This window comes from Ambystoma mexicanum, chromosome 7q (assembly GCF_040938575.1).
Source record: "Ambystoma mexicanum isolate Mex_15411 chromosome 7q, UKY_AmexF1_1, whole genome shotgun sequence".
Classification (NCBI taxonomy): Eukaryota; Metazoa; Chordata; class Amphibia; order Caudata; family Ambystomatidae; genus Ambystoma; species Ambystoma mexicanum.
In genome coordinates this window covers 1,060,035,504-1,060,054,483 of record NC_090941.1, presented here as the reverse complement: position 1 = coordinate 1,060,054,483, position 18,980 = coordinate 1,060,035,504, and the positions used below count along the sequence as shown (strand labels likewise).

Sequence of the window (18,980 nt, the reverse complement as noted above, 5' to 3'; positions counted from 1 at the left end):
CCAGCCTGACAAGTGAAGTGGGGTGTGGCGCAGGAGGTAGTATTTAAAACCTGTGAATTCGTTTTCAAGATCAAACATTAGAGAAGACTGTGGTTTCCCATTATAATGACAGGCAGGGTCATGTTTTGCAAGTATAGATTTCTGTATCTGGTGATCTTGTCATGCAGTCTGAGCCCCTTGAAAAAGTCAATGCTTTTATCATTAAAGTGGAAATGAAAATAAATGCAAACCTCCTTGCATATTCAAAGAGATATAGGACCAGCTAGAGGCAGGTATATGTCTATCTTTTGTATCCACTTGTACGTTTTCCAGTAAGTATGAACAAGGGAGGAAAAGAGTTTGTGAAAATCGACTTTTATAAATCTCATCTATGCACATAAAGAATTGTAGCAAAAAAGTTCGACAAAAAGTCTTCACTCGCTGTGCTGAGCAAAGCTACTACTCTTGGAGTATTTTCGGCGATCCTCGCATGACTGATGGAAAGAGAACCATAATGTAACATCAAGATTTTGTAATACCTTCAGTTTCAAACTTCACATTTCCTGACAAAACATCTTAAAAAGCATTTTACATTTTAGGAGAATGCCAACTCACCTCTGGGACCGTCGAGAACAGACTCACAAACGAGAGACTGGTGACGCTTCCACTGCGAGATCCACCGAAAGGCTTTCCCACATTTCTGGCAGGGAAACGGTTTCTCGCCTGTGTGAATCCGCTCATGAGCGATGCAATGAGACTTATGGCGGAAGTTCTTACCACACCCATTACAGATAAACTTGCCACCTCTTCTGTAGGCTTTCAGGAAGTTTGCAGCAGTGTTAGGTGGGATTGCCTCAATCTCTGGGGCTTTTTGAAGAACTTGTGTTCGATCAGAGTTTGTTGGGTGCCCTCCAGTATTATGTACCTGTACCACTTCTGCTCCATCTTCTCCAGAAACTCTGGATACTTTGGCTGAATTTTGATGGCCATCAACATCTTGCTCCAATGAATGTAGAAAAACATCTTTGGACTGCACAAGTTCCTTGCAAGAATGATCTTCCACAGCAAAATCAGTCAGACTGTTATCTGGGACATGAAATATGTGATCACCATTAGTACCATATGCGTGGTTAAAAAAATATATATATATCTATCTCAAAACAAAGACAAGAGTGCCTGAAATGCAAGAATGCAGTTAAGAACAAGTTACTCACCCCAGAGAACACTACCCATGACCCTATTTTATTTTTTATTGATTTTGTTGAATTTAATCAACTTTTCAATACAAACTTTACATTTACAAAACAAATCTAATACAAAAGGTTACATCAAACAAAAGGAAATGTTTTTCAATTGTGGCTGGCACAGTTTGCTGAGAGGGGATTGAATTCATTTACAACTTTCAAAAGAACAAAACAAATGCATAAACAAATCAACAGGTGAGATTCACTGCATGAAGAAAATTGACTGTTGCAATTTGTAATGAAACATTTGTTGTACACAGCAATGTGGACCATCTCTCAACTGGTTCCAAAATTCTCAAATGATTGCAGTGACCAGAAAAGTATTTCAATCGTACATGGAGGCTGCTGGACATAGGGACACAATGTGTTCTAAAGTTTCGAACACCTTGGTATCTGAACAGAATCGACAAAAGGATGACTTCAACTTGATGCCCTTACGTTTATACAATAGTTCTTGAGTTTGCCACAAGTTGAAGCGCAGCCTGATGATTCCTGAGCGTGTTTTTTTTACAAGGAAACCCAAGTAGGTACGGTTCCATGGATCCCAAGCTTTTGTGTCTAAATTTCTCACGGATGGCAGTTTTATATTGAAGACATTGAGATCTGGTCTTAATCCAATCACAACGATAGATGAGCTGTTTCGCTTTGTCAGGATTGTTAAGGAGGGTATTAAGAGTAATGTCCGCTTGCACTAGAGTGGTATAAACAGCACGTAGCCAGTATTTGACTATGTGATGTTCCATCTTAAAAATGTAATCGGACAGGAATTTTAGGAGATTAATCTCCTTGGTTGACAGTAAACATTTACGAAGGAGAGCACAGGCTTTCCACTGGTATTGTACGTAAAGGGAGGTCAGCCCTAATTCAAAGCACACCCAAGCCACTGGAATGTTTTGGGGAAGTTGGAGAATCGCTTTCCAGAATTTGGCTTCAATTTTGTCTAACACCGCCGGGGACCATGGTGGTTGTGATTCCAGACCATATAGTATGCAGGAGGAAGCCTTTTGTTTCTAGTATATCAGCGCCGGTTTCATTATAAAAGTACCAAAACAATGCATTATAATTTTAGTTTGGGAGATAGCTGTGTTTAACTTATGCTGTACCGCGTCTAAGTGGCTAGTAACTGAGCCGCTACCATCAAACACCATTCCCAAATCGATGTAATTTGGAACTACTACCAAATTAATATGGTTAATGGTCATTTGAAATTTATGCCTGGTCGAATTGGAAGGTCTATACATTACAATCTGTGTTTTTAAAGTGTTGACCCGCAATTCATTTTGTATTATGTAGTCGTTGAATGCCTCGCACAGAATTTGAAGGCCACTCAGGGTTTTAGAAATTAATACCAAATCATCGGCATACATAAGATTCTGGATCAGATTGTACATTTTTGGTGAATCAGATGGTATCGACTCAAAGATCTGCCGGACGTCATGCAAAAAATAGTTGAAAATTGCAGACACCAAAAGTCAACCCTGCTTTAGACCCAGGGCAGTTGGAATTGGTATAGATAGTAGTCCCCTTAAGGTAAGTCTAATGCGAACTGAGGTTTCGGAATGTAATGAATAGATGATTTGTTGAAATGTTGGAGGACATTTGTCTCTAACAAGTTTGGCAAAAAGTAGGGGCCGAGAAATAGCATCAAATGCTGTATGCAAATCTAGGAAAGCAAAATAGATGGCTTGTTTAGTTGCTTGCGCTTGGAACTTAACCGCATTGAGGCAGAGCATGTTAATATTCGTGCCCATGCCTGCTAGAAAACCCGTCTGAAAGGGGTCTCGAATGTGAAAGGTTTTGGTCCAAAGATTGAAATCTCAGAGTATGAGTTTAGAAAAAAAGTTTCCCAGACACATCCAGTAATTCAATCGGCCTGTAGTTGCAGGGGAGGGTGCGGTCACCCTTCTTGTGGCTAGGAACTATAATGGAAGTTTTCCAAGAATGGGAATAATACGAGAAGTCGTGATCTGTTGGAAAAGATTGTCTAGAATTATAGCCCACATAGAGGGATTAGATTTAAACATTTAAAATTGAGCATCACACAACGAGAAACACTACATGAGGCTATTACAATTGATGATATTACAGATGCTATCAGATCCCTGTCCACTAACAAGACCCCATGAAGCGATGGACTCCCACCAGAGTTCTACAAAGCCTATGAATCCACTTTGACCCCTCTACTAAATTAAGTCTTCATGGAGGCATATGAGACAGTGACACCCCCCGGAAAAGCATGAATGAGACGCCGATTGTCCCTATACTCAAACCAGGGAAATCCCTAGTGGACTGCGACTCCAACCGCCCGCTGGCCAAGCTGAATTATGATAATAAAATATTGACCACAATACTGGCCAAGAGACCAGCAAGGGTGGTGGGAGACCTGGTTCATGAGGACCAAAATTGGTTAGTCCCTGGCCGAAACATGGCCAACCTGCGTCGGCTCCAACACATCATGGCACAAACAATAGACAGTGAGGCCCTCATGCCGATACTTTCACTAGATTTAGTCAAAACATTGGACTCCATATACTGGGAGTGGCTAACAGAAGACCTGAGGGAATTTGGGTTCGGGGAGGGATCTGTGAGATGGGTCAACGTCCTATATAATGCCCCAATGGACAGAGTTAGATTGGTAAAATAGTGTCGAGCCCATGGTCGATACAGAGAGGCACCAGGCATGGTTGCCCGTTGTCACCCATGCTGTACATCCTAGGTCTCGAATCATTGGCAATATATCTTAGGAAATAACACTTTGACGCAGGGATACGAGTCGGGGGAAAAGTACAACATAATATCACTACGCTGATGATGTTCTCTTATACCTAAGAGACCCACACCTTAATGCCACGGTAATAATAGAGATACTTGAGAACTATGCAAGGGTATCTGGAATCCAGTTTAGCAAACTGAAGTCCTGCGCATTCCCGCTACCGAAATTAAAAGATGTACAAGAACATGAGCTGCCGGAAGTGGGAATCACGTGGCAGCCACTTCGATTCAAGTACTTGGGGGTACACATCAAACACTCCGGAACTCACCCACGAGAGCAACATGGTTACAGTGGTAAAGGGCCTACGTAATTCCATGAATTTTTTGTCCAAGCTACCTCTATCCATGATGGGCAGAGCGGCCATCACCAAAATGATCATACACCCAAGATTCCTATACTACTTACAGAACATATGCTACTACATAAAATCAACGTTCTTCAAAAAGCTGCAAGCCATGATTAGGCAGTTTCTATGGGGGTGCTACCCGACACAGACTGTCTGACTGAGCTGTCACTGCCACACAGTGAAGGAGGGATACAACTCCCTGATCTGGAGAAGTACTACTTGGCGGCGCAACTTCGCCACACAACCCGGTGGCTCTCCGACGAGCCCACTGCTGAAACTGCCCTCCGGCAATGACTAATTACCCACTACACCCAAAAGGAGGCTTTGTGGAACATTCTGATTAATTCAACAAGTACCCCCATGATAGAGCGGCTGGGAAGATAAGTGTTGAACAGGGCCAAGTATCTCATCGGAAATACCGATGTTGGTAGACGTTTGCAGGGGCCCTGCGGACCTCCCCACGAGACATTGGGAAAGGGCGGGCTTATACACCCAGGGAGACATGTTTGAAGGGGGCTGGGGTGGTCTTCAGGGACTTCGAGCCATTACAAATGCGAGAGGGTCTGGAGAAAGGACAATTTCTATGGTACCAAAGGATCAGGCACACTGCCAGGAAGAAATGGTAGGGATGGCCAGAGGAGCCGACGACAGACCACTTATTTGAAGAGATGTACAACCTAAGCGATGGCTTGAGACCTGTCTCTAGACTATATGGCCGACTGTCAGACCTCCCGAACCCCCGCAGTTGTACATTAAAAGAAAAATGGGAGTGTGACCTGGCAGTTGCAATCACTGACAAGGAATGGGAGAGGGCCCTGATATTTCCGAAAGAGGTGTCTAGAAACGCCAGATTCAGGTTAATACAGCTAAATGTACTGTATAGGACTTACATGATCCCCCCCCCCAACCCCCCTGAGAGTAGCTGGCTTTAACAAACAAGCCCAATCTACATGCCCATGGTGCAGCAGTGCAGACGCAGATCTGATACACATGTTTTGTGGGTGCTGTAAAGTGCAGAGATTCGGGGCAAAAGTAGAAAAACTATGTGCAAAAGCAGGGATGACTAGGTACGAATGGACTCCAAGGAGTGTCTTTTGGGCACATACCCCAGGCCAAGTAAGCACAAGCACATTGTGAAACTAATGGATGTGGTGTGCATACTAGCCAAGAGAGCGATTGGAATGGCATGGAAAACACCAGGTGGCCCGCAATATGGGAAATGGATCAAAGAACTAGAAAGATGGTCGAGAGCAGAGACTACAACTTGGAACGCTGGGACGAATGCGTATGAGGGTGATATGAATGTAACAAAGGCATGGAAAGCATTAACCAGAAACATGTTCCTTCCGGCAGACAACAAGCCCCCATGAACTGCATGGAATTAACCCACTTAAGAGAATCAGACTGCATAGAGAACTCCAATAACCCAAGATGGTCCCCACCCAAACTATGATTTCCGGAACCAGAATCTGGCCCCAACGAACCAGTGTACAGACTTGACTTCAACTGGCTACAAGACAGTCACTGTTTGTTGTTGTTTAACTGTTACTGGTAACCAGTATTTGTATATTATATTATACAACATATGTTGTGATTCATAAACTGCTACGAGTTACCGTTTAAAATGCCAATAAAAAAGATTTTTTTTAAAAAAGTTATACATATATATATATCTCGGTCTCTGTGTCGGCAACACCCTCAACTGGTCCCTCCACCGGCTTCAAACTAAAAACAAGTGCATGAAATCGGTCAGAGCAATTACTTATTTTATTGGGCGTCCATTTCGACCATTCTGTTATTATACAGATCAAAGATCTTGCCCATTCTTTCTTATGGCATTGAAGTCTGGGGCCACCACTAGCTAACCAAACTTCACTGCTTTGAAGGAAGCTTTTTACGTGCCCTCTTTCGAATACCCCGTGATCTGTCAATTGAGTATCTATACTAGATTTTGAGCTAAATGGCATAGATCATGAATTCGTCCAGAGAGCTGTCATGTGCTGTGAGAACTTTTAGGTCCTTCACAATGGTACCTCAGTGGTTACCTTTTTCTGCGCTTTCCTTCGACTAGATAAATGTAATTCACTGGGGATGTTCGGTGCAATTATATTTTTCTACTTTAAATAGCAAGTCGGTTGTATGAATCCCTCATTCACGGGCGATCCGTATTTGGTTAACTAGCAGCTAAAAACTGTTAATCAGGTTTAGCTACAAACAAAACGTGATGAATCTTTAAACCAAAAGTCACAGTGGACCATACTGCGAATATAGAATTGACCGCTTGTCAAAAACATATCGGTACCTTCCCAAATAGTGCCATAGCCTCGGGAGGATAGCTCAGTGGCAACGTGCTCACCTTGGAAGCAATTCCGACACGGACCAACAAAGGTTCGATCCCCGGTTCCGCGCTTTGAAACCTCTGGGTATTAAGCGTGTTATAAATAACCCATCATATCATTATGCGTCAGTACATGTTACTGTAGTTTAAATCAGCGAAGCACTATCAACTAAAGGTGCACTCTATGGCATTGATAGATCAGAGTGCTACTGTCGCCTATGCGGCACCTCTGCTTTAGAAACCCTGGTCCATCTTTCAATTGAATGTGAGAGCTTAACGTTAATTGGGCAAAGCTATTTACGTTCCTATAAGAATTGTTATGATTGTACTGATATGTTGCGGCTCTGGTCTATTTTTATTGAAGGCAATGATCATAATCTGATATTCTATATGGTAATTTTATTGGAAATGTGTTTACATTTTGAAACTTATGGTGTTTTTAGCTGATCGATATTAATGATTTTACAAGAAATTTTACTGACCTCCAAGTAGTGTACGATTGATTACATGTTATGTCCTCTTGCCTGCTGTTATCCCATGTCGGAATATATGCTCCTTGCCTTGTATTTTTGTTACTGTGTTCATTTGTTTTGTACTTTGTTGTATATACAAAGCCATTCGGCTCTTCATATATTAATAAATAAATACATGTAGATTCTGGGAAAATAATGAGAAAATGTAAACCACAAAACATCTGGTAAGGCAGAGATTTGAGCAAAGTGGTTTCTAGCTATGACTGAGTGCAGACGAATGTTGTAATTCATTATTGGTGGGTGTAAAATGGAATTTGAACTTAGCAGTAACAAAATACTTAATTGATATGTTGAGTGTGTAACGGAGTGCAATGAACTAAAAGCGAAATGATGGAAAAATGGAGAAGCGTAACAAATGTAATTCGTTATGACAAGGCAGACCTTTCTTCTAAGTATTTGTTTTTCTTCTAAGAATAATGAGATAACCGATTTATGATTTTGATGTAATATATGATGTTTTAAGATGAATTGTGGAATTGTTTTATGAAAGGTTTGTAATAAACCAAACATAATTTAAAAAAAATCTAAATAAAATAAATGGTGGCCCTTATGTGCATTATGCAGGCTGAAATAACAGCCTGAGAGTAATGAAGACTAAAAAGTAATAAAAGTAGTTACACTGCCACCAGCCATTCAAGGAAACTTGCAATTGTAACCAAATGTTACCAGGTCGGTAAGAAAGGGAATACATTGTATCCCCCAGCACTCCACATAAGGTGGGGTGTGCTGGGTCACCATATAAAAAGTAAAAGGGGATTAAAATCCCTCTTTACTACTTGGGAACTGTAGTTCGCCCAAGTACATGAAAGAGAGGGACCCCATAGGGGCAACACAGCCTAAGCCCAAAAGTTGTAGGAAACTAACTTCAACCATATAATATGGGGAGACATTAAAAAAAAAAGTCACCATAAAACGAATACAATACTTCGTGAGGGGGGAAAAAAAGATTCCTCTTCACCAAGGGACAAGGTAAAATAGTCACCTAGTTAAAACAAAATGTTCTGGGTTGACACTGGTCAGGATGATTTATCATTGATATGAACATGACGCACTTGGAACCTTTGCCACCATTCTGGCTGAAGAGATGGAATAAGGCGTCACAATATGATTCTAAGCCTTGCCCCCATAATCTCAACAAGTACAAGACTGGGTTGTATGCTGCCTGGGAACCTACAGATGTATCAAATTCCAAGTGGATCAGCGATGAAGGAGCACTTTGGGGTAATAACACCAATTTCTTGAGGAACTCAAGTTCACAGATGTTCAACTTCTCGAGCTCAATGTATCCCCAGATCTCCGAGCTATATGTTGTTGACCGGGCTGACTGTTTTTGGAACATGTCCGGGGCAGGCGAGACAGCAAGGAGATAATAGCTCCATTATATTTTTCCATGATGGTATTAGACTTATCCAGCTGGGAAGTCCAGCCCCAGACTCTTTGAACCTGACCCCAAGGTAGTCAAAATGTTTGACGTGCTGCAGTTGTACGTTGTTTACATTAAGTATTCAAGACCTACTATAGATTTACTAATATTCAAGTCAAGAAGCAATTCTTTACTTTTAGAGAAAGACATAGATAATGACTTTTCCAGGCCTGAGGGGGTTGTTGCCAAACATACCACATCGTCTGCATAAAAATGTTGTTCAGACGCCATTTTAGGGCAATCCTAGCAGAGTCCCGGGAGGATATCTCAGGGGCAACGCGCTCGCCTTGGAAGCAAAACTACACGGAGCAACACAGGTTCGATCCCCAGGTCCATGCTTAGAAACCTCTGGGTATTAAGCGGGTTATAAATAACCAATCAATCTCCTGGATATATATGTTGAAGAGAAGGGGTGTCAGGGCACAGCCCTGTCTTACACCCCTTTTAACTTCAAATCGAGGTTTGGTCACTCCCTAGGATGTAACGTACAGTGGCTTGGTTATCCGAGTATAAAACCGAATATCGAAATCAACTCAGATGGAACATTGGGAGCAGATAGTTTCTAGACCCATTTTAATGGCAAATTCTGAGTCGAAGGCGGCCTTTAGATCTAGAAATACAGCATAAAGTTTCATTCTTTTTAATACACTGTACTTCTGGATCAATAAAAAAACACTGATCCACCGTACCCCCGTTTTGCCTAAATCCTGCCTGGTGATTACTTATGTGATTGTCATCTACCCATACCTGCAAGTGCCAGAGTACAACTTCTACCAAACACTTTCCCTGCGCCGTCCAAAAAGAAAATTGGGCGGTAATTGCCCAGGGAATCTCTTCCTCCCTTTTTATATATTGGTATAATGACAGCTTGTTGCCATGAGGGGGGAAATCGTTCCCAATCTTATTATGGCATTAAATATTATGCAGAAAACAGGGGCCCACACAACTACCTCGTCCTTGTATAAGTGAATGGGCAGTAAATCGGGGGCTGCAGCCTTCCCACTTTTCGAAGACCTTAAAAAGCATCTTCTACCTCTGTCAATGTTAGACACAGGAACGTGAAAGGATTTATACCCATGAATCAAAGCTGGTGCATAGATCCAAGTCTCCTGCAATAGGATGATCTGGAAGTTGCTTATAGACATACACCAATCTGTGGCATCCAATAATCTACTTAATCCTGCAACATTCCAACACAGGAGTCTGTAGCCCTCAGCTTTGTTGTCTGATAGCGCCCCTCCTGGAGTCAATCTATTTCAGGGGAGGGAAAGGGCAAGAAAAGGGTCCCTCTTTTGTTTTAGGGGGGCTTGACTGAAGAGGGCAAATTACATATAGAGAGTAACAAAGAAGAGTCGCCAGCTAACCCTGTTCAACTACGCATTAACGGTAGGTATGGAGAGCAGCAAGCTAGGTTTAACAAATACTAGCTGAAGGTGGTCACAATAGAGATTCACAGTGACAGGTATTCAAATAACACTTATACTCAAGGTTTCTTACTGAGATAATTATTTATTAATTTAACAGTCCGTTTTAAAATAAGCCTTCTTTAGAAAGGGTCAATATGTAACAATAAAATACACTTCAAAATACACTCCTTGGGGGCGTGGCCTAGAGCGCGTACTATGCAGCCGCTCCTCTAATGGCCTCCGTACGAGACCCGCGGCGATGATGTAATTAAGCAACCCTAACGGATCGAGTGGTGCCATGCCCTGGCTCATAGGCTGGGCGAACCTCAGAGGCATCAACTGCAGCCCGGCGAGACGCTAGCACTGCCCCAGGACCCCAAATTCGGCCCGTGATCCTGAGGCCCCCTGCCCCAGCTCCCAAGATGGCGGACGGGGAATGCTCAGCCCGTCGCTCCTCCCCCGTCTCGGTGAGCCCGCTCACCCCACAGCACCAAGGAGGCGGGCGAGAACAGCGGTGGTGCCCGTGGGCGCTGCCCCCGGAATGAAGCACAAGTACCCGTCCACTCGGGGACGGAGGAGTTGGACCCACTGAGGTCCGGTCCCCCCCCCCCCAAAACAACCCCACCTGAATCCGGAGGGAGAGACGGTCGCTCCTTGTCCGGAGGGAGGACCCGAACATCATGCGGGGGCTGCGACTCCAGAGCCTTCAGCCCTGCAATTAGTGGCAGCTGAGTGGCCCCTTCTGAGATTCCACAGGTGCTTTCCCGCCATTCAGCTCCAGGTTCCCGATTCGGAAGTGGGGTCATCCCGGGGGCCCCATTAACAGCCCCCCCCCCCTACAGCAAACGATCCGGCTCTTCCAGGGGCGACCCGCCCCGCCCCCCCCCTTCGCTGGGCCCCCCACAGCCCGAGCCCACGGATACCCCGGGGAATCTGACATGGGAGCAGTAGCCAATATACAGCTCCCCAGCTTCGAAGCCCTGAGCCTAACCCAGCGAACCCGGATGAGGTAAGGAATCCTCCTGGACCGTAAAAGGGCGAGAGTCACCCGCTATTGCCCAGAGGGCCGGACGGTGTTCCCCGCCTCACCAGAGATCCCCCAGGTGCCCCACCTGAACCCCTCCTCCACCCGCCCGATTCCAGCGACTTCCTGGGGTGCCCCGGCCCACTCCAGCAGCCCATATTTGCTCCCAAGCACTTGGCCCCGAGCCCCTCCTGGCCCAGAGGCCCCCCTGGCCGGACACAGGCCGTCCACCCTCCAATTGCTCCCGGCATTGGCTGCATCATCTCTGTAGCCCCCTAGCTAACACGACGACGACAAGGCCCAGTGATATTTACTGCATCTGGCCCTCGGCCGTTTCATCAGAGTCTACCTACCCCCCCTGGGGCCCTGACCTCTGGCCTCCGTGCTCTAAAGCCTCACCCCGAGAGCCCTAAGCAACGAGGCCCCTGCGGCTCAGAGATCCCAATTCAGACAATGGCGAAGCCGGCGAAACCAGACAAATCCTCGGACATCTCCTCGATGCTCTTAGCGGCAGACAGAACGAAGAAATCGGACCCTCCCCCTAAATTAACTCCACAAAAAACTCCTGAAGAGCAAGGTAAATTAGCTACTAAAGAGGACATCCAGGCCTTCATGCAGGACATCAAGGCGGAGTTCCGGTCGTGTATGTCGGAGCTTACCATGCGGATGGACCAAACGGATCATAGACTGACCGAGGCGGAGCAGAGGCTGGGCGAAGTGGAGGACCTGACCCAGAGCCACGATCCTAGACATGAGACGGGAGATGTAAGTAATGGAATTTAAACAAGAAGACCTAAAAAACAGGGCTCGACGAAATAACGTCGAGCATCCGGAGTCCCGTCGTCCATTCCAGACAGAGAGTTGCCTGAATACATCAGCAACTTCTTCCAAGCTCTTCTCCCAAATATGGATAAAACCCAACTTATCCTGGACCGTACTCATAGGCTACGACCAAGACTGGGAGTAGATTCAGACGGCCCCCCCAACGTAATTACCAGGGTCCATTTCTACGCTACGAAAGAGGCCATCTCGTCCATTAGCCGCACCAAAGATGAACTCTCATTTATGAGTTCCCACTGCAAATCTTTCAGGACCTCTCATTAACAACCCTACAGAAAAGAAGGTCACTTCGACCCCTAACACTGTTCTTACAGAACCAGCAAATTCGCTACAGATGGCTTTTCCCCTCCACTCTCCAATTTACGTTTCAAGGAACCCAACGCAGAATCAGCCACCTAGAAGATGCCGAGTCAATCTTACACTCACACTCCCCGGAGGCCCCGACGGCTCAGTCCCCGCAGCACTCACCAGGGGAGACGGAGCGACCACCCCAGGGACAGCAACAGCAGCCTTGGGCGAAGCCTCAGAGACGCTGAAAGATAAAATGAGACGCCCCCACAGGACATGTGAACAGACCGATCCGAAGATGAAACTGACTCCTGATGTTGCCGCGGGTCCCGAGCGGCCCATACCCCACTCCAAGGAGTATGTCATCAACTCACCCTCGGAGTCCAGCCCTCTGTTGTGGTTGGATCCCAGCCCCGTTGGCTGGGAAGACAGTTAAGGCCCAGTTGGCCTGCTCATACAAAAGTTTATCCTCCCGTTGGAGGACACAGGAAACTCAGCCGCAGGAAGATCTAGTGAACTCTGAGCCACGAAATGAAGACTGAATGCCCCCAGCCCCCCCCCACGAGGAACGGAGTCCCATCCCAGAGGACATCCAGGATGCTCCCCCTCCACATCAGAAACTAAGGTTTCTATCATTGAATGTTAGAGGACTTAACGCCCCACAGAAACGAAAAGCGATCCTAAAACGCATTCAGAATGACAAGGCCTCCATTGTCTTTTTACAGGAGACTCACCTGATCCCGGCGGACTTTCCGAGGCTCCGAGACCAACAATTCCTGCTACAGTTTCTGGCATCGAATGGAACAAAGAGGGGTGGCACAGCAATCTTATTCGCCAAAGGCCTGAAGCCACGAATTCTGGACTCTAAGCTGGGCCCCGATGGCCGCTTTGTAGCAGTGAAATGCCGAATTTTCAGCCAACTATACACATTGATCTCCGTATATGCCCCGAACGAAGAGCAGGAGGTATTCTACTCGATCCTGGAAAGCACCCTCATGCCATTTGTGGAGGGCCAGACCATCTTCGGAGGAGATTTCAACGGGGTCCCCAACCCCTTAGTAGACAGATCACACCCCCCAGCTCGCGGGTTGTTGGCTTGGCGATTGCTCTACTTAAACTGTTCCGGACCTTCGACGTGGTGGACACCTGGAGGATCCTCCACCCAGAGGAGCGAGACTACTCATGCTATTCCTATGTACATAGAACTTGCTCACGCATCGACCTTCTGTTGGCATCCCCACAGATCCTGGCATTCACAGATGATGTCCTCATAGGTCCCAGAATCCACTCAGACCACGCGCCCATAACGTTAACGATAAGAGCACATAACTCAGACCCGTCCCCAAAGCGCAGATGGTCGCTTTATGACCCGATCCTAAATTATATGGCCACCAGAGACATAGTAGCCAAAACAATAAAGCAGTTCTTTGAGGAAAACAAAAATGAAGATACTTCTCCAGCGAATACATGGGACGCACTGAAGGCCGTGGTGAGAGGAGTACTGATCTTCCGAGGGGCGGCCTACCACAAACAAAAACAGCAGTCACGCTGCGTCCTAGAAGACAAGATCCAGGAGGCTGAGACGGCGTGCAAGGCCAGAAACTGGTCCCCGAGAACCTACCGAGCCTTGCAGACGGCCCGAAAGAAACTAGAGGCTCATTATGCGGAAGAGACAGCCCAGCTTCTAACCAAAACGAAGCAAAGTTACTATGCTAAGGGAAATAAGGCGAATAAATTCCTGGTGGACAAATTGGCCAGAATCAAGAGGAGAAATACTATTATTGGCCTCCGAGACCCCCAGGGTGCACTCCAGTTCGCTGATTGGGATAAATTGAGAATCGCAGAGGCCCACGTAACGGAGACCATGACGGCAACTCCAAAACACAGCGGAGAGCAGCAGTCCTACCTACGGGAAGCCGCCTTACCCAAACTCACAGAGGCAAGCAGAGAAGAGTTGGAGGCCTCGATCAACAGCGAAGAGATCGACGAGGCTGTTAAAAGCTTGAAAACTAGAGCCCCAGGCCCAGATGCCTTCTCGTCTCGATTTTTTAAACTCTTCCGGCCCCAGCTGCTAGCGCCAATGACAACCCTCTTCAATTCCTTTGCCGCCTCCGGATCAACTACCCCATCGATGAAAGAGTCGATCAAAGGCCTAGCGCTGAAGCCGGGAAAAGACCCTAGAGATATCGCAGCGTATCGTCCCATCTCCTTATTAAACTAAGATGCGAATATCTATTCGAAGGTCTTGGCAAACCGACTAGCGAAACTCCTTCTGGACATAATAGACCCGGACCAGACGGGATTTATCCTAAATAGAGCCACCACAGATAACACTCGTAGAGTCCTCAGCCTGGTTGAGATAGCGAGGCAAGGCTCGCAGAAACTTGCCCTGCTAGCCCTGTACGCGACCAAGGCTTTTGACAAAGTGGACTGGTCGTTCCTACGCCTTACCCTTGAAGCGTTCCGCCTGGGGCCCACCCTCGTAAAGCTAATCCTTGCGAACTACCAAACCCTGACTACCCTGCTTCGAGTAAACGGCCTACTAACCAGCCCAATCTCCTTAACACGTGGCACGAGACAGGGCTGTCCCCTCTCACCCCTGCTTTTTGCTATGGTGATGGAACCCCTGGCTCAATGGATCCGTCTCAATACCAGAATCAAAGGTCTCCAAGTGGGCTCCGCCCAGCATAAGATCGCGCTCTACGCTGATGACGTGATGCTAACCATCACAGACACCTCCCAGTTCTTAAAAGCCGCCCTAGCGGAAATCCACAGTTTCGGGAAGGTGTCCGGATTCGCTATCAACTTCGCGAAATCAACAGCGTTAGGGATAGGATTGGACCAAAGAGACAAGGAATCCTTCAGTGCACACTCCGCGATCCCACTAAGTGAAACATCCATCCCTTATCTCGGGGTACTGATCCCCGCCAACCCCGGAGACATCTACCGAATTAACTTTCCGTCCCTGATTAAAACACTGGAAAAAGACCTGGACGCCTGGCTCACTCAGGAAATATCACTAATAGGTTGCATCACGGCCTGTAAGATGAACTTATTGACTCGATTTCTGTACGCTTGCTCGGCCCTCCCCATTATAGTCCCCCACCCCCAACTACAGCGACTTCAAAGGAAGCTTGCATCCTGCGGAGAACCATGCTGTGTGCCTCGGACCAGGGAGGCTTGGGAGTCCAGGACCTCCAAAAATACCAAATGGCGGCGCAGATAGCTCATACTCGGGCTTGGACCATAGCGTCGGGCCGCCCCAAATGGACAGACATAGAACAATCCCGATTACCCCTCCCCTTGCGCTTTCTCCTGCACCTGCCGCCTGCACTCCGACGGTCGTGACCAGCTATTTTAGCTTCAACCAAGCAGACGCTGAAGGCATGGGATTGGGCCCGCAAGTCCAGAGGCATCCCGAGAGACCAGGGCCCCTCAGCTCCAGTCTTCCACAATCCGGCATTCTCACCGGGATCTTCCCCCTCGAACTTCAAAAACTAGATCGCCGGAGGCCTCAGCTCCCCAGGCCAACTATTTGAAGGATCCCAGCCGCTGACATTCATCCAATGCAAAAGAGCGTTTAATCTCTCGGAATCAGACAGGTTCTCATACTGCCAAATCAGACATTGGTGCTCTCAGCCCCAAACACGGGAGGCTGCCACCCGAGACCTGGACGCCTTGGAACTGACAGTGGCCGACCCTCTAGTCCGGGGACGCATCTCAGTGCTACACCGGCTATTCCAGGTGAACCTACTGTCAGCTAGAGCAACATATATGTCGCAGTGGGAAAAGGACCTAGGGCATCCGATCCATGATCAGGCCTGGACTGATATCTGGTCTCGCACGCACTCATCTTCGTTCTGCATCACCAACCGAGAATGCGCACATAAACTGCTCCTGAGATGGTACTTCCCACTGCTGCAATTGCACCACTTCAGTCATTCGCTGGGCCTACAGTGCTGGTGTCGCTGTGGCTCGCCAGGCTCTAACCTACACATGTGGTGGTCGTGCCCGGTGGTGTCAATCTTCTGGGCCCAATGTATAGCGATTATGAAAGACATCCCAGCCAGATCTCCCTGCCACTTGAACCGGAACAACTTCTGCTCGGGACCCCGATCCCAGACATTTATCCAAAAGCAGGTGCGCATGCGGCCCTCATCACTCAATTGCTCTTGGCCGCTAAAATAACAATAGCCCAGACATGGAAGTCCCCGGAAGGCCCCCTAACAGTACTATGGTGGCTGAAAATCTGGGACATTTTCATCACTGAGAAAATCATGGCAGCAAATAGAGGTCGCCTCCACCGTTTCACAAACATTTGTTCACCGGTGATAGACTATGATTTGCGCTTCCCGGCGCTGACATTCAAGCCTCGTCTAGTGGCGAGTACCCTGCGGGCGACAGAAGGAGGACAGACCCAAGCAATAGAGGAGCAGGCCCCGGAGGATAGCCAGAGTCATGATCTGGTGACGTAAGATCAAGGAGAGAGGAAGAAGGCGGAGGGAGGTAGGGGACGACGGCGGAGTCAGGGAACGGCCTTAACGGGCAGAGAGAGAGTCCTCGGGAGACTGCCGGAATTGAAGGGTGGGGGTGGATGTATGGAGATATGCAACCACATGTTACTGCTGTGATAAAGTGTTACAAGTATGCTAATTGATTTTCCTGTGCGCTATTCAAAAATAAACAAGTAAAAAAAAAAAAGATACACTCCTTCAGTTTCAGTAAGTCGATACCCTGTTGGGATGTCACACACACACTTTACAGGGACTTGTATAACTTCTCACTGTCAGATGGTAGCTTGCAGGGTTGAGCCGCTCTCCATTTTCTTGAATAGGGACTTGTATACTCTCTCGCTATTAGATGGTACATTGCAAGGTTCAGCCGCTCTCCCTTTTCTTGTATACTCTCTCGCTATCAGGTGGTAATTTGCAGGGTTCAGCTGCTCTAGCTATCAGATGGTACACTGCATGATTCAGCCACCCTCCCTATTCTTGTATACTCTCTCGCTATCAGATGGTAGTTCGCATTGTTCAGCAGCTCTCCCTTTTGTTGTATAGGGACTTGTATATTCTCTCGCGATTAGGTGGTACATTGCAAGGTTCAGCCGCTCTCCCTTTTCTTGTATAGGGACTTGTATACTCTCTCGCTATCAGGTGGTAATTTGCAGGGTTCAGCTGCACTAGCTATCAGATGGTACAATGCATGATTCAGCCACCCTCCCTTTTCTTGTATACTCTCTCGCTATGAGATGGTGCATTGCATTGTTCAGCCGCTCTCACTTTTATATAGTATAGGGGCTTGAATACTCTCACGCTATCAGATGGTAGTTTGCAGGGTTCAGCCGCTCTCACTATCAGATGGTACATTGCATGTGTCAACCAATCTACCCTTTCTTGTATCGGGACTTGTATACTCTCTCGCTATCAAATGGTAGTTTGCACGGTTCTTGCTCTGTGTGCTCATTGAGGTCTTTCAGTCACCCTCACCCCTTTGAGACTTAGTCTTGACCACCTGCCATAGCTACCTCGACTGGTCCGTCTTGTCCAGAGGTTACCCTGTTCCAAGAAACTAGGCTGGCCTTCTGAACCTCTGCCCACTAGGTCAGATTTCAGAAATCCATCTTAACAAATTGGTGTACAGCGGTGGGATAGGACTGAACGTATCCAGTGTTGCACACTAGTGAAGGCATTTCTACCCAGGAGACACGGTGAATGTAGCATAACTGAAAAAGGCCATAGACCTATCTAACAATATGGAAACAAGTACCTGGTTAACCTTAAATGCCTCGAAATCTGAAACATTAAGAAAGATGTGTGCTGAGAGGGGTTTACCTGCTCAAGGCACAAAAATGGAAATGAGTCAAAGTATCATGGAATGGCAAGAGTCACAACTCAGTGCCATAGCTCCTGAAGTGTAGAAGGTGGTGGCAATGCTCTCACTGGCAGAACTGACAGGTCTGTTGCTGCACTTATTTATGGGACCCATGAGGATGTAGATGATGTGATGTCCAATGTTTCCTCTGCCAGTGCTGATGCTGAGGCCATCCTTGAATTCAAGAAGCAAGAACTGCTATTTAGGCAGAAGGAGCCTGAATTTAACATGGCCAAGCTGAAGATAGAGCAGGCAGAAAAACAGAAGGACAGGGATCACCAGTTGGAACTGGCCAAGCTTCAACTTTTCAATGGATCTAAGGGTCCTGGGCATGGGTCTGGGTCCTCCTCTCATCCTCGGTTTCCTAAAGATCTGCTCAGTATGTATGATGAAAAGAATTACATTATGGACTGGCTGAATACTTTTGAGTATGCATGTGAAGTTCAACAGGCTGACAATGCTGATAAAAATTGCCTGGTTGCTTAGACTTCCCCATTCTGGCTGCAGTGCCATTATGGAAATGTCAAAAGCTGAGAGAGCAGATTTTGCAATGTTGAAGCAAACTCAAATTAAAGTTTGGAAAGACTCCTGCCCAATACTTAAAGAGATTCAGAGAGTACAAAAAGAAAGAGGTACTTGGGTGTTTTATGTAACTGAATCCTTAAAAAACTTGACTGGCTGGGTTGAAGGTTATAGGGTATCCACTTTTGAAGGTATGATATGTCTTGTCATGCTTGAACATATTTTTGCATCTTGTTCCCCAGAGCTTAAGCAGCATTTGGCAGATTCAAAGAGGCTAGCCATTGTAGCAGATTTGTGGTTGTCACAGAGTGTCCCATAAGGACATTATTCATCCTGGTAAGCAGGAGGAGGGGAGAAAGTCCAAAGATAAGGGGGGTGGGGGATCTGATAAAA

General features: G+C 46.7%; 1 protein-coding gene across 5 annotated transcripts in view; it reads right to left on the bottom strand.

Moving 5' to 3' along the window:
* The window catches only part of LOC138528612 (uncharacterized), a 1,266,637-nt gene that overhangs the window by 1,018,040 nt on the left and 229,617 nt on the right, over positions 1 to 18,980 (bottom strand). For all 5 annotated transcript variants that reach the window (XM_069640406.1, XM_069640404.1, XM_069640408.1 and 2 more), the window contains one exon: positions 595 to 1,065. In XM_069640406.1, coding sequence (XP_069496507.1) covers positions 595 to 1,065 — 471 coding nt within the window. The remainder of the gene's footprint in view (positions 1 to 594; positions 1,066 to 18,980) is intronic.